The following is a 14,294-nucleotide window of genomic DNA, read 5'->3' as shown; positions in this document are numbered from 1 at the left end:
CCTAGACCAACTGGTCCGCCAGATCAATGTAAGCAGAGGAAACCTGCTCATTCCCCAGACCCTGGCGCGAAAGCTTGGCCCATTCAGTTAGAGTCTGAGACACCAGGGTTGAGGCCAGGACCAGTCGCAATGCCGAAACTGCCCATAGTAAACATGCTGCACGCTACAGACTCCGCTTTCCTAATGGCAGGATCTTTAAAGGACGGGGAATCCTCTACTGGGATCATGGTCGCTTTATTCAACCTGGAAACAGGAGGGTCCACCACAACAGTGATTCCTCAAAAGGGTAACGTCCTGCAAAACGTTTGGGGACCACAAAGGGTTGCTTTGGTTGCCCCCATTCCTTATAGACAAATTGGTCAAAATAAGGAAGATAAGCAAACAACTTAGCTGCACGAGGTGCCTTGTGTGTGCCAAAAGGGACAGCCACGTCCATGGCCACATCCTCCTTTTTTAAAGTCTCATGCACTGCAGTAACAAGTGCATCCGCTGCTGCGACCATGGAGGAGTCATCCTTACTATCGGATGGATTAGGGAGCGTGGTATCAAGTCCCACTGGACAGGCCATGTCCACAGCGGCCTCAGACTCAGAATCAGATGAGACAGACTGAGCAGGAGAAGGCGGAGGACACTTCCTGCTAGGCCTTTGCCCACTCGCCACTTCCACCCAGGTTAATTAATGGGGAGCTGGGGTTCCGAGGGACTTGGTGCCTCCATGAGGGGGTCACAGTGAGGGAGGTGTGACCCTGAGGCTCCATAATATAAAGAAGACCCTGCAGCAACAAAAATGTTTTGGCACTGCTATAGACTCGAGGCACTTGCTAGCAGAGAGAGAGAGAGATAGAAAGAAAGGGACCCCCAAGGACTCACCACTACCAGCTGGAGAAGCGCAGTATGTTCGGAACAAGCAGCTCGCCATGTGTGCTGGCAATCCCTATATCCAGGAGAAGGAAGGAGGGCCCGGAAGCCCAGGTTCATGCCAGACCAAGGGAAAATGGCCACTGTAATGTCACGGATCACACAAACATGGCCATTGACTGGAGACCAAACAAAGGGAAAATGGCCACCGAATGCTGCTAAATGCTGGCAGACTGTCAGGGAAGCCACACATGAGTCTCCACTGTGCCCTCTGCACTGGGATCCCCACCAGACCCAAGGTAATGCACATCATATTTGCTAAGGCAGTGCATTCACCACCACATGAGTACCCCCTAGAGAACATTAACAGAGGTGGGATGGAGGGGAAATGGGGAGGAAAAAAAGCACAACTTAACTGAGATATCTAGGATGGGAGGAGGGAACCTGCAGGCAGGTCCGACCATCCCTGGAGGGTACCCGCGTCCACCCCACCCCAAACAAAAGAGTAGGCGAGGGGGGACTGTACTTACCACTCCATGGATACGGGGGTATCGTTCCAGACAGAACCTCTCGCCACCGAAGTGAGGGGCCGTCGGCCAGGTGGATGCTGCGACTCGGACCAGAGCCCGGTCGTATGCAACCCTGCGAGACGTTTAACTCGCGGGCCATCCTCAGTCTGTTGAGGCTATGTCGCGGCCAACCTAGCGCGCAGCTGCGGTCTGCACGTGCTGGCTGGACGGACTGGGGGAAACCACTGGATCTACATTATCCAGCCCGTCGTCCAGCCGCTAATTGTAGATCTCTCAGGAGATAAAAGGCAAAAAGATGCATGGAATGAGAGAAAAGCAAAAATTGCTAGGACCAAAAGATCCCAACAGGGGGCCTAGGTCTTCTCTCCTAGCTAGACAGAAACAAACTGAATGCCTATAGCAGGGAGGGGGCTATATACCAGCTGAGGACCGCCCATGGGCGTAGCCAAGTTTTTTAGTTCTGCCTAGTCCTACTCCTGCAGAAGGCGATATAACCCTATAGTCAGGACTAACGGAGCGCTGTGTCTGTCGATGAACTAAACAGAAATTTAATCTGTTAGCCATCTAGTTAATGAGAGATGAAGCCTATATTCTAAGGCCTGTTTCACATGGATTTAACCTTGTATAAGAGCAGTGTGAACAGAAAGCTTTGACAAAGCATTTGCAGAGCTTTCAGCAAGCTTTGTTGGAGCTTTTAACTGCTTCCGGACCAGCCGCCACAGTTATATTGCGGCAGGTTGGCTCCCCTGCACAAGCCGTCATAGCTGTATGTCGGCTCCTTAAGACGCCTCCGGCGGCACGCGCTCCCGAACCGTGTTCCCGAAGCCGATGCGTTCTAGAACGAGAATGGGGATGTGTGTGTAAACACACAAATCCCGATACTTTCAGGGAAGTCCCATCCCCCCTACAGTTAGAACACACCTAGAGAACACAGTTGATCGCCCCCTAGTGTTAACCCCTTCCCTGCCAGTGTCATTTATACAATAATCAGTACATTTTTATAGCACTGATCGCTGCATAAATGTCACTAATCCCAAAAAATGTGTCAAAAGTGTCCGCGCTGTCCGCCGCAATATCGCAGTCCCGATAAAAATCGCTGATCGCCGACATTACTAGTAAAAAAATAAAAAATAAAAATGCCATAAATCTATCCCCTATTTTGTAGACGCTATAACTTTTGCGCAAACCAATCAATATACGCTTATTGCGATTTTTTTTTTACCAAAAATATGTAGGAGAATACATATCGTCCTAAACTGAGGAAAATGTATTTATTTTTTTTTAAATTTAGGATATTTATTATAGCAAAAAGTAAAAGATAGTGCTTTTTTTTCAAAATTGTCACTCTTCTTTTGTTTATAGCGCAAAAAATAAAAACCGCAGAGGTGATCAAAGACCACCAAAAGAAAGCTTTGTTTGTTGGAAAAAAAGGACGTCAATTTTGTTTGGGTACAGCATTGCACGTCCGCGCAATTGTCAGTTAAATCGATGCAGTGTCGTATCGCAAAAAATGGCCTGGTCATTGAGCAGCCAAATCTTCCGGGGCTGAAGCGATTAAAGTACCAATCAACTCCATGTTGTAAATGTTGGTTATTTTAAGATTTTGATGTGATTGGCTTGCCCTTTTTTCAGGTTTCTGCACTGAGCTCTAGTAAAATAGCAGGCATCCTGTGCTCTCACTTTTTGTTTAATGTAGTGAGCCAGAACGTTAACAGATGGGCATTATAACTGACCTATTATTAACGAGGTCTCCTTTGAAAATATAATTACTAATAACCCTGGGTAGAACGGGCAGGGTGTATGGATCTGTATGTATATCCTGCTGTAGTTTCATCACAGAGAATATACTACCTATAAAGGAAACAATGCGTAGAATGCCCAACAATGCACATGAACGACGATGTGCACTGTCAAAGTATCTGGGAAATAGGACACCATCCTAGCCACTTGTTTACAAGTCTGACTTTAAGAGCATGTGTACATTAGCTGACACCTTACCCTCAAACCTTTCTACAGCAACTAAAATTATACATAAATATAATAAATACATGCAACGATCACATGGCAACACTGTTCCAAATATAGAAATCTTTTCCAAACAGGCGGGCCACTGCACATGATTGTAAGGATATTGGCCCAGGTGCAATCCATTAAAAAAAGTATGCAAAATAGGAAGCAGACAGTAGGTGCACTCAGCGGGACTTACAGCAGAAGGAATTTTCCAATGTTGTTTCAAAACAATTTCAACATTTTGGCGGGGCACAGCCCACCATTCCCAAGACAAGTACAATAGCATCACAGGGAGGTATAATTTCCCACAACCCCTCCCACTGCAAATCCCCAGTGATGACATCACCAAAAAATGCATGACAAATACATTACATAAAGTAACGAGAACTAGTCACAGATATCTCCTTATGTAAATGACAGCAAGGCAGATTAAATACTATGGAAATAAACAGATGTGCTACTTGTGTATTGCAATACAGAGCTTTTGTTTTTTTTCCATTTGTACCATATTCCTTGGTCTCTATGCTTTGAGCACTTACATTTTGTTTTTGCTTTTGCTTCCTTTTGCTACTTTGTTTATTTCCATAGTATTTAATCTGCCTTGCTTTCATTTATATTAGGAGATATCTGTGAGTAGTTTTAGTTACTTTTTTAAATTATTATCATTTGTACTGTATGCACTTATTTTTGGTGCAGTCATCACTGGGGGATGGCGGTGGGAGGGGTTGTGGGAATTTATATCTGTGTATATCACTACTGTATTTGTATTGAGAGAGGCAGGCTCTGCTCTGCCAAAATGTTGACTTTAAATTACACTGGAAAATTCCTCCTGCTGCAAGTCCCGTACACCTACTGCCTGCTTCATATTTGGAAATCTATTTCTAAAATAGTTAAGCAGACCCAGGGCTCCTTGAAGATGTTAAATTGTCTATTTTTGTATGTGTTTATATGTACATACTCACCCGATACATATACAATATGTTGTGTCCAAGATATTTTGCTCCATAAAGTAAGCCATCAGGCCATTTCACTTGCACATGCTCTCCCTCTGCAGGTGGCCCTAATTTAAGGCAGTCTCTGTTCTGTAAAACAAAAAAGTGAACGTGTTAAAATACAAAATTCAGGAATACTATAATACTGCACATAGGGGTAATCCCGTTTAGGGGTACTGCAGATTTGACCATTTGCTACATGGGTGTACTTAATTTCCTAAAATGTAGCACAGCACTGTCCGCAAATGCTCCTCTTATGTCAATACAATTGTATGGTAACTACACTAAATTCCGCCGGTCAGTGTACAAACTCCTAACAGACTACTTATGACTTGTGATACAACTGAAGCCCATCTGGCTATATATATAGAACCAACAGCGCCTGTGAAGGAGCGAGTCTGAGTCATCAGATCAGCTGTTCCACCCGATCAGCTGTTCCAGCCTATGGGACCCCATCACACCACTACCCCGATGCCAGTGGAGGATCTCAGGTGGATAGCAGATTGAATAAGAGAATTTCATCAGCTGTTCCTGCCTGTGGGAATTGACACATTTGAGCCCGAAAGACCCCCGTAACAGGGGTCCCGCAGATCTAGTAAGCGGCTGCCTTTTTCAATTTATCACAAGACGGTTCGCAGAAAAAGGATTATCCTATCCCAGAAAACATATATTTCTGTTGCAGGACTTTTTTATTTGCCTTCCTTCAACCATTCATTTCCTCAGGGGACATTTTGCCACATTATAACCATTTCACTGAAGGCACAATATTTAACATTTATTTGTTACTTATTATCACTATTGTTCTAAGGTATAACACATACACATATGCAGGCTAAGGGAGTTCCCTCGGTCTGATTATTTTGATAATAGTAGCACACCTGAGTGTAGTTACCATATTGTTAAAACTGAAAATTCTGGTTTTGTAAGATTGCAGCACTATCAGTCATTTGTCTTAATTTTTTTTTCAGTTTACTCACTGGATCATTTATCTTTTTTATTCAAAAAATTTTACTTTAGGAGTGTAGAATTATGTGGAAATACTTTGTTGCTTAACTCATATCACTTTATAAACAAGATAGAAGTCGGGGTTAGCGCGGATTACTTGTGATATACAATACAAGTGTATGTCCAGAAAACTATAAAACAGACCTTTATTCAGAAACAAATGCTCATCATAAACTATCTGGCAAAAGTCATTCAGCAAGGAAGTTGGCTGTATTGTCTGGCAGACATATAGCGACCAGATTGAGCACCAACAAATCTGCATATGAATTATGACCATAATTATTTCTTAGCAGGACAGTCCAAACGTTCAAGTTACGTACAAAAAAACCCCCTTTTAATTACCACTTCCCAATCCCACCCATTGTCATATGACGTCTGCAGGTGTGATCTCCCCATCCTGGGCAGGCGTCATATGACGTCCTCGGTTTCCCGGCGGTATAGGGGGCACGTGCACCCGCCGCATCACCGAGGAGCTGATGCGCATGCCCAGCACCTGCGATCACTTGTAACAGAGCAGGAATGTGGATCTGTGTGTAGACAAACACAGATCACATCCTGTCAGCAGAGAGGAGACAGATTGTGTGTTTCTAGTATATAGTAACACCGGTCGGTCTCCTCCCCTAGTCAGTCCCATCACCCCCAGTTAGAATCACTCCCTAGGCAACACATTTAACCCCTTGATTGCTCCCTATTGTTAACTCCTTCCCTACCAGTGACATTTATACAGTAAACAGTGCATATTTATATGTCCCAAAATATTGTCAAAAATGTCCGATCTGTCCACCGCAATGTCACAGTCATGATAAAAATATTAAAAATAGTAAAAATGCAATAAATCAATAACCTATTTTGTAGGTGCTATAACTTTTGTGCAAACCAATCAATATAAGCTTATTTCAAAATTTTTTACCAAAAATATGTAGAAGAATATATATCGGCCTAAACTGAGGAAAAAATTAGTTTAAAGAAAAAAAAAAAAAGGGATATTTATTATAGCAAAAAGTTACAAATAATAGGATTTTTATAACAGCTTACCTGTAAAATCCTTTTCTTTGAGTACATCATGGGACACAGAGCCTTAAGTAATTACTTAATGGGTTATGGGCCACCTTATGGTACTGACACTGGTATACCCAATACAGGAAGTCGACTCCCCTATATAATCCCTCCTCCTTCCAGGATTACCTCAGTTATTGTAGCCAAGCAATATAATTAAACCCCATAAAAGAGGGACGGGACCTGTGTCCCATGATGTACTCCAAGAAAAGGATTTTACAGGTAAGCTGTTATAAAAATCCTATTTTCTTTATCGTACATCATGGGACACAGAGCCTTAAGTAATTACTTAATGGGAAGTCCCATAGCAATGCTACTTGAGGGGAGGGAGACCCAACCCATAGGGCACCCCCAGACCTGAGGCCTTGTACTGCTGCCTGCAGCACACTGCGCCTGAAGGCGATATCCTCATTCCTCCTTACATCCACTTGATAAAATTTTGTGAATGTATGGACTGAAGACCAAGTTGCGGCCTTGCAGATCTGAGGCCTGTGACGCACTGCCCAAGAAGCACCAACTGCTCTGGCAGAGTGTGCCTTGACTTGAAAAGGGGGAATCTTACCCCTTAAATCATAAGTTTGAATTATAACTTGCCGAATCCACTTAGCGACAATGGATTTCAACGCTGCCTGCCCTTTCTTAGGACCTTCTGGCAGAATAAATAAGACATCAGTCTTATGAATCTGAGCAGTTGCCTTTAAATAGATTTTCACTGCTCTCACCACATCAACACAATGTAGCAACTTTTCTTCCCTGGAACATGGTTTTGGAAAAAAAATTATGGCAGAACTATATCTTGGTTCAGATGAAAGCCTGAAACCACTTTTGGCAAAAAGCCTGGACGAGGGCGTAACACCGCTCTGTCCTCATGAATAATCAAATATGGCTTGTTACAAGAAAGAGCAGCCAAAAATGCCAACTTCCTTGTCAAAAGGACTAAGTGAATATGCTGAATTGGTTCAAATGGCTGTTTTTGCAACACAGACAAAACTAAATTCAAGTCCCAAGGGCTTAAGGGTGATTTAAATGGCGGATTAATCCGCATCACCCCTTGCATAAAACCCTGGACTAAAGAATGTGTAGCAAGTGGTCTTTGAAACAAAATTGATAAGGCCGAGACTTGGCCCTTAATAGTACTCAGGGCCAACTTCATCTCTACGCCCAACTGTAGAAAGGCAAGAATTCTGCCTATGATATATCCCCGAGGGTGCCAACCCTTGGATTCACACGAGGAAACATAAGCCTTCCAAACTCTATAATATATAAATGGAAAATCGAGAAAAAAAGGACAAATAATATATGTGAATAAAATATGTGAAAAAAACAAAGCTGCCAGCACCTAGAAGTCTAGTATCAAACCTCAAAGCAACAAACAAAAAAGATGCAGCGCTAAGAGTACACTATGGTGAAAAGAAAGTGACTAAGAAAAACTAAGGCATAGTCTCATAAATGTCAATTTGTGATAATTGATATACATATAAACAGTGAGTCACATGTATAAAATGAGGATGAATAAATAGTAGTGACTGTGTAAAACAATTGAAAAAAAAGAGTATAGCAAAGTCTCGTAAAAAACCCAATATGTGGTAATTGGTATATATATATAAACCTTGAAACATATACACCATGAGGCAAATAAATAATTCACTTGTGAATAAAATACACTATTAATGAGATAAAGCGAAGGATAAGATAATCCCACAAAGTAATAGTCCAGAAAGGTGACCAGAAGAAATCAAACATCCATGAAAGTGCCAGGAAAACGAAGGGTATCTTCTGTGTCTCTTCACACTCAAGATGAAAAATCAAATGCGCTTACCAGATGGCGATGACTGCTATTACGGCAGCACAGGGAAATCAGTCTCCCCACAACCAAACACGCACAGCAGCAACTACCAGCAGATGATTCTCAGGGATATAAAACGAAAAAGGTCCATAGGAGTAGCAGGTACAAAAAAGATTAATTTATTAAAAGTAAAAACACACTTACAATAATGCAGTGAGTAAGGAGTAGGGAGGAGCCTGCAACGTCATCACGTTTTTCTCGGCTGGGCTAATACACAAACTTACGAAGTGGAGGTTTACACACGGGGATGCCGGGACTAATACACATTATTTATCCCACCGCTCCTTACTCACTGCATTATTGTAAGTGTATTACAATAATACAAGTGTATTATTGATAGTGTATTTTATTCACAAGTGAATTATTTATTTATTTGCCTCATGGTGTATATGTTTCAAGGTTTATGTATATATACCAATTACCACATATTGGGTTTTTTTTTGAGACTTTACTAAAGTCTTTTTTTTTTATTTTTTTACACAGTCACTACTATTTAGACCCCTTTCACACCAAGGCGCTTCAAAAACGCCCTAAAACGCCTCAGCGTTATAACCGCGTTTTTACTGCATTTTAGGGGTGCTAGCGGTAAAATTAACACAACACTGCAGGCGTTTTAACAGCGTTTTTCAAGTGTTATTGAAGCATGTGTTACTGATGCTATCTTTCTGCTTGCATGTTTTTCCTTTGTGAGATCATGTAAAACAAGCAGTGTCTTGTTTTACTTCAAATCTTAATTTTTCTGGGATTAATTCTTTTTTTGGCACTTTAATTTTGTTTTTTTTGGCACTCTGATGGTCTGTTTAATCATTCTGACCTTTCCACAATTTCAGTCCTGTTGTCGTAGATGCTCTCTTTTCTGCTTGCATGTTTACCTTTTTGTAAGATCATGTCACTTTTCTACAGCTCAGGGCAGATTATAGGTGCTATTCAGGCATTTTTACAGTGTTTTCAATTCATTTCAATGGAGAGGGGCGTTTTTGATGCGCTTTTTTCAACGCCCAAAAGCTGCTCCAAAGATGCTGCTTGCAGGACTTTTCTCAATGCCCGCCAGCGCAACGCCTCAGTGTGAAAGGTTCCATTGAGATGCATGGGGAGCGTTTTAATAGCGTTATTTTTAGCGTTAAAACGCTGCAAAAACGTCTTGGTGTGAAAGGGGTCTTATTCATCCTCATTTTATGCATGTGACTCACTGTTTATATGTATATTAATTATCACACATTGACATTTATGAGACTATGCCTTAGTCTTTCTTAGTCACTTTCTTTTCACCATAGTTTACTCTTAGCGCTGCATCTTTTTTGTTTTATTTCTATAATATATAGTTCTGGAAGCTGGTTTCCTTGCATTTATCAAAGTAGAGATAACTGACCTGGAAAGCCCATGTTTCTTCAAATTGTGGGTTTCAATAGCCAGGCCATTAAATGTAGCGTCCGCAAAGTAGGATGGAATATCGGCCCCTTTGATAGCAGGTGTGGCCTTAGTGGGAGGGGCCATGGACCCTCCACTGCCATCTTTACGATTTCTGCGTACCATGATCTTCTGGGCCAAGCTGGTGCTACCAGAATTACCGGCTTTCTTTCCAGCTTGAACCTGCAAAGAAGTTGAGGCAGAAACTGAATAGGGGGGGAATGCATAGATCAGTGAGAACCGATCCCAAGGGGTCACCAACGCATCTGTTCCTCATGCAAGTGGATCCCTTGTCCTGGACACAAAGCTGACTAACTTCATGTTGAATCTGGACGCTAGAAGATCTACGTCCGGAATCCCCATTTTTGGCAAACAGCCCAAAAAACGTCGGGGTGAAGAGACCATTCCCCTGGGAATAACTGCTGGCGACTTAAGTAGTCCGCCTGCCAATTCTCTGCTTCAAGGATGGAAACTGCAAAAAGGCATGGAACATTCTTTTCTGCCCAAGTTAGAATATGGTTCACCTCTCTCTGAGCTGAGAGACTCTTGGTGCCCCTTTGGTGATTGATATAGGCCACAGCCGCGGCACTGTCGGATTGAATCCTGACAGGACAATTCTTTAACTTGGAAGTCCAGGTTTCCAGAGTCATATGCACTGCCCGAATCTCTAGGATGTTGATGGGCAAGGCTCTTTCGGTTCTTGACCACTGTCCCTGGACAGTTGTCTTCTCTAGTACTGCTCCCCAGCCTGAAAGGCTGACATCTGTCGTTCCTACTTTCCAGATAATTGGTCTGAAGGAATTTCGTTTCAGCAGATTCTGGGTTAGTAACCAATTGAGGCTTTGAGACACTCTTGGGGACAGCCGCATTGGCAATTCCAAAGCTTGGATCATTTTGTTCCAAGCAGACAGGATACTGTTTTGCAACAGTCTCGAATGGAACTGGGCATAGGGAGCTGCTTCGAATGAAGCTACCATCTTTCCTAACAACCTCATGCAAAGGCGAATTGAGGGATTTCTTTTCAACCTGACAATCTGCACCAGCTCTCGTATGGAGCTGATCTCTGCCGGAGGCAAGAACACCCTTTCCTGGGCTGTGTCTATGATCAGGCCCAAATACTCCAGCCTTCTTAGCGGCTTTAAGGAGGACCTCTTTAGGTTGAGAATCCAGGTAACTGCTTGTAATGCATAAACTTTGCTCCAAGCGAGCCACTGACTGGTCTATTAACAATAGATCATCTAAGTATGCCAAGACTGTTATGCCCTTAACCTAGCTAGAGGTGGGGCCAGTACTTTTGTGAACACCCGGGGTGCTGTAGCTAGCCCAAAGGGCAAGGCTACAAACTGAAAGTGCTGCTGTTCTACTTCAAACCACAGAAACCTCTGGTGAGCAGGAAATATAGGGACATGCAGATATGCATCTCTGATGTCGATGGACGCCAGAAGTTCTCCTCCTTGTAGGATGGAAACTACTGACTTGATCGACTCCATGCGAAAGGAGCGAACCTTCAGGATTTGATTTCGATTCCTTAGATCTAGAATGGGTCCGACACCCCCATTTGGCTTTGGTACCGTCAACAGGTTTGAGTAAAACCCAAATCTTGCTCTTGTGTGGGGATCTGTATGATCACCCCCTGAGCCAATAACCGGTCTAATGCTTGAAACAGGGATTGCCTTTTCCCTGGATCCTTGGGAACGTTTGATCTCAGAAAACGAGACGGTGGAAACTCCCGGAATTCTCTGGTGAGGGGGGACACTGAAAACTGGCCTGGGCAGGAAGGGGGTAAAAATGGTTTACAGTAAATCTAAAGAACAATTTATGCTGATAATCTCAACTATATATATATATATATATATATATATATATATATATATATATATATATATATATATATATATATATATATATATTAATATGGGGGATGTCTAGCTCAGTGGTAGATGCATTTTCAGTGAGTTCAGAGCCAACGGGAACTTCAGTTTAAGGGCATGGTAGCCCACGTTTATTGAAAGTAACAAAAATGAAAGTTCATACACACATGGATTGCCCCCACAGGGGTTCTTCTCCAGCAGAAATACACTAAATGAATAATGCCAATCCACCTGGCTCTTAAGGCTCACTCAGCCTTGGGTGCAGTACCTTGCTGCACAGGCCCACTCCTGGCCTCTAGGAGGGGGCTCTCCTGACACGCCAGGCTTTCACACTCCTCCAAGACTCACGGTCCCCTCTGGTCTCCAGGACACTCTCTTCCAGTTGCCTCAGCTATGGTCTCCCAGACTCTCTCAGCTGGTCCAACTCTCTTCAGTCCACTGACCTGGAACCTCTCCCACATGGAGTGCCGTCTCAGGGATATTGCCTGGGTTCTTAAATGGTAGCACACCTCCCTCCTGGCTGCAGCAACTGCTCCCACACCAACTCTGCTGAGCAATGCCCAGATCTGCCTTATAATGAGTGTGGGCACCTGAACAGACACACAACCTGCAGAACTTCTGGAAAGCCCGGACTGAATACTCCATCCCTCCCAATGCTCTTTGGAGTCTCCAAGTTTCCGGCCCCAATCTAGACTTACAAAATCCAGAGAAGACTTAAAGCATAGTTTTCTCTGCTCACCAATTTTCTGCTGGAACGTCTCAAACTGCCTCTTTGCGAGTCCTGTGTCCATTTTACACTAATTTTCACCGAGACAGGGGCTCTCACAAAATTATATATATATATATATATATATATATATATATATATATATATATATATACACACTACACACACACACATTATATATATATATATATATATATATATATATATATATATATATATATATATATATATATATATATATATATACATACACATACAGTGGGGACGAAAAGTATTCAGACCCCCTTAAATTTTCCAATCCGTGTTATATTGCAGCCATTTGCTAAAATCATTTAACCACTTCGCGCCCGCGCTATAGCCGAAAGACAGCTACAGTGTGGACACCAGTTGCCGGGAGGGTGGCCCTGGATGTCCTCCTGTTTGCTTCCGCGATGCGCACTCCCGCGGGCGCGCATCAGGGAAGCTGGACACAGCCAGTCACAGATTACTGTAAACGGCCAATCAGAGCGGCCATTTACATCGCGATTGGTGGTGCCAATGAGAGATGATCTCATATGTAAACATATGAGATCATCTCTCATCGCCGGCTCTCCCTCCTCACACAGAGACAGCGTGTGAGGAGGAAGAGCTAACCGCTGCAGCGTGAGTCAAAAAAAAAAAAACTAAAAAAAAAAAAGTGACGTCAGTGCCATCTGTCGTCAGTGCCACATATCAGTGCCATTTGTCAGTGTCACGTGTCATCAGTGCCATCTGTCATCAGTGTCACGTATTAGTGCCATCTGTCAACAGTGCCACGTATTAATGCATCTGTCATCAGTGCCACATCAGTGTCATCAGTGCCACATCAGTGCCATGTCAGTGTCATGTGTCATTGTCCTGGCGCTCCAGGGCCTTCAAAAGTGTAATAGGTAGTCAACAAGTTAGATGTGTAATTTATGCTCCTAGAACACCTGATGGTGCTCCCTGCATGTTGGGCCTCTCTATGTGGCCAGGCTGTGAAAAAGTCCCACACATGTGGTATTGTAATACTCAGGAGGAGTAGCAGAATGTCTTTTGGGGTGTTATTTGTGGTATATACATGCCATGTGAGAGAAATAACCTATTACAATGACAATTTTGTGGGGGGGGTGAATCCTCATTTGCAAAGAATTGTGAGAAAAAATGACAACATCAAAAAGCTCACCATGCATCTTACTAAATACCTTGGAATGTCTACTTTCAAAAAAGGGGTCAGTTTGGGGGTATTTGGGGTATTTGTACTTTCCTGGCTTGTTCGGGTCACAAGAAATGAGATAGGACGTCAGTACATCAGGTGTGATCAATTTTTCATGATTTGCACCATAGCTTGTAGACTCTCTAACTTTCACAAAGACCAAATAATATCCACTAATTTGGGTTATTTTTACCAAAGATATGTAGCAGTATAAATTGTGGCCAAAATTTATGAATAAAAATGAATAATTTGCAAAATTTTATCACAGAAACTAAGAAAAATTCGTTTTTTTTTTTTCAAAATTTTTGGTCTTTTTTCATTTATAGCACAAAAAATAAAAAACCCAGAGGTGATCAAATACCACCAAAAGAAAGCTCTATTTGTATGAAAAAAGGACAAAAAATTCAGTTGGGTACAGTATTACATGACTGAGTAACTGTCATTCAAAGTGTGAGAGCGCTAAAAGCTGAAAATTGGTCTGGGCAGGAGGGGAGTTTAAGTGCCCAGCAGGCAAGTGGTTAAGTTCATTTTTTTTTCCTCATTAATGTACACACAGCACCCCATATTGACAGAAAAACACAGAATTGATGACATTTTTGCAGATTTATTAAAAAAGAAAAACTGAAATATCACATGGTCCTAAGTATTCAGACCCTTTGCTCAGTATTTAGTAGAAGAACCCTTTTGATCTAATACAGCCATGAGTCTTTTTGGGAAAGATGCAACAAGTTTTGCACACCTGGATTTGGGGATCCTCTGCCATTCCTCCTTGCAGATCC

General features: G+C 42.5%; 1 protein-coding gene across 2 annotated transcripts in view; it reads right to left on the bottom strand.

Annotated features, from left to right (window-relative positions):
• Positions 1–14,294, bottom strand: part of KDM4C (lysine demethylase 4C) — an 852,000-nt gene that overhangs the window by 19,458 nt on the left and 818,248 nt on the right. For both annotated transcript variants that reach the window (XM_073635205.1, XM_073635203.1), the window contains exon 20: positions 4,361–4,480. In XM_073635205.1, the coding sequence (XP_073491306.1) occupies positions 4,361–4,480 (120 nt within the window). The remainder of the gene's footprint in view (positions 1–4,360; positions 4,481–14,294) is intronic.

Source organism: Aquarana catesbeiana, linkage group LG01, assembly GCF_042186555.1.
Source record: "Aquarana catesbeiana isolate 2022-GZ linkage group LG01, ASM4218655v1, whole genome shotgun sequence".
Classification (NCBI taxonomy): Eukaryota; Metazoa; Chordata; class Amphibia; order Anura; family Ranidae; genus Aquarana; species Aquarana catesbeiana.
This window is presented reverse-complemented; position numbering and strand designations above follow the sequence as displayed.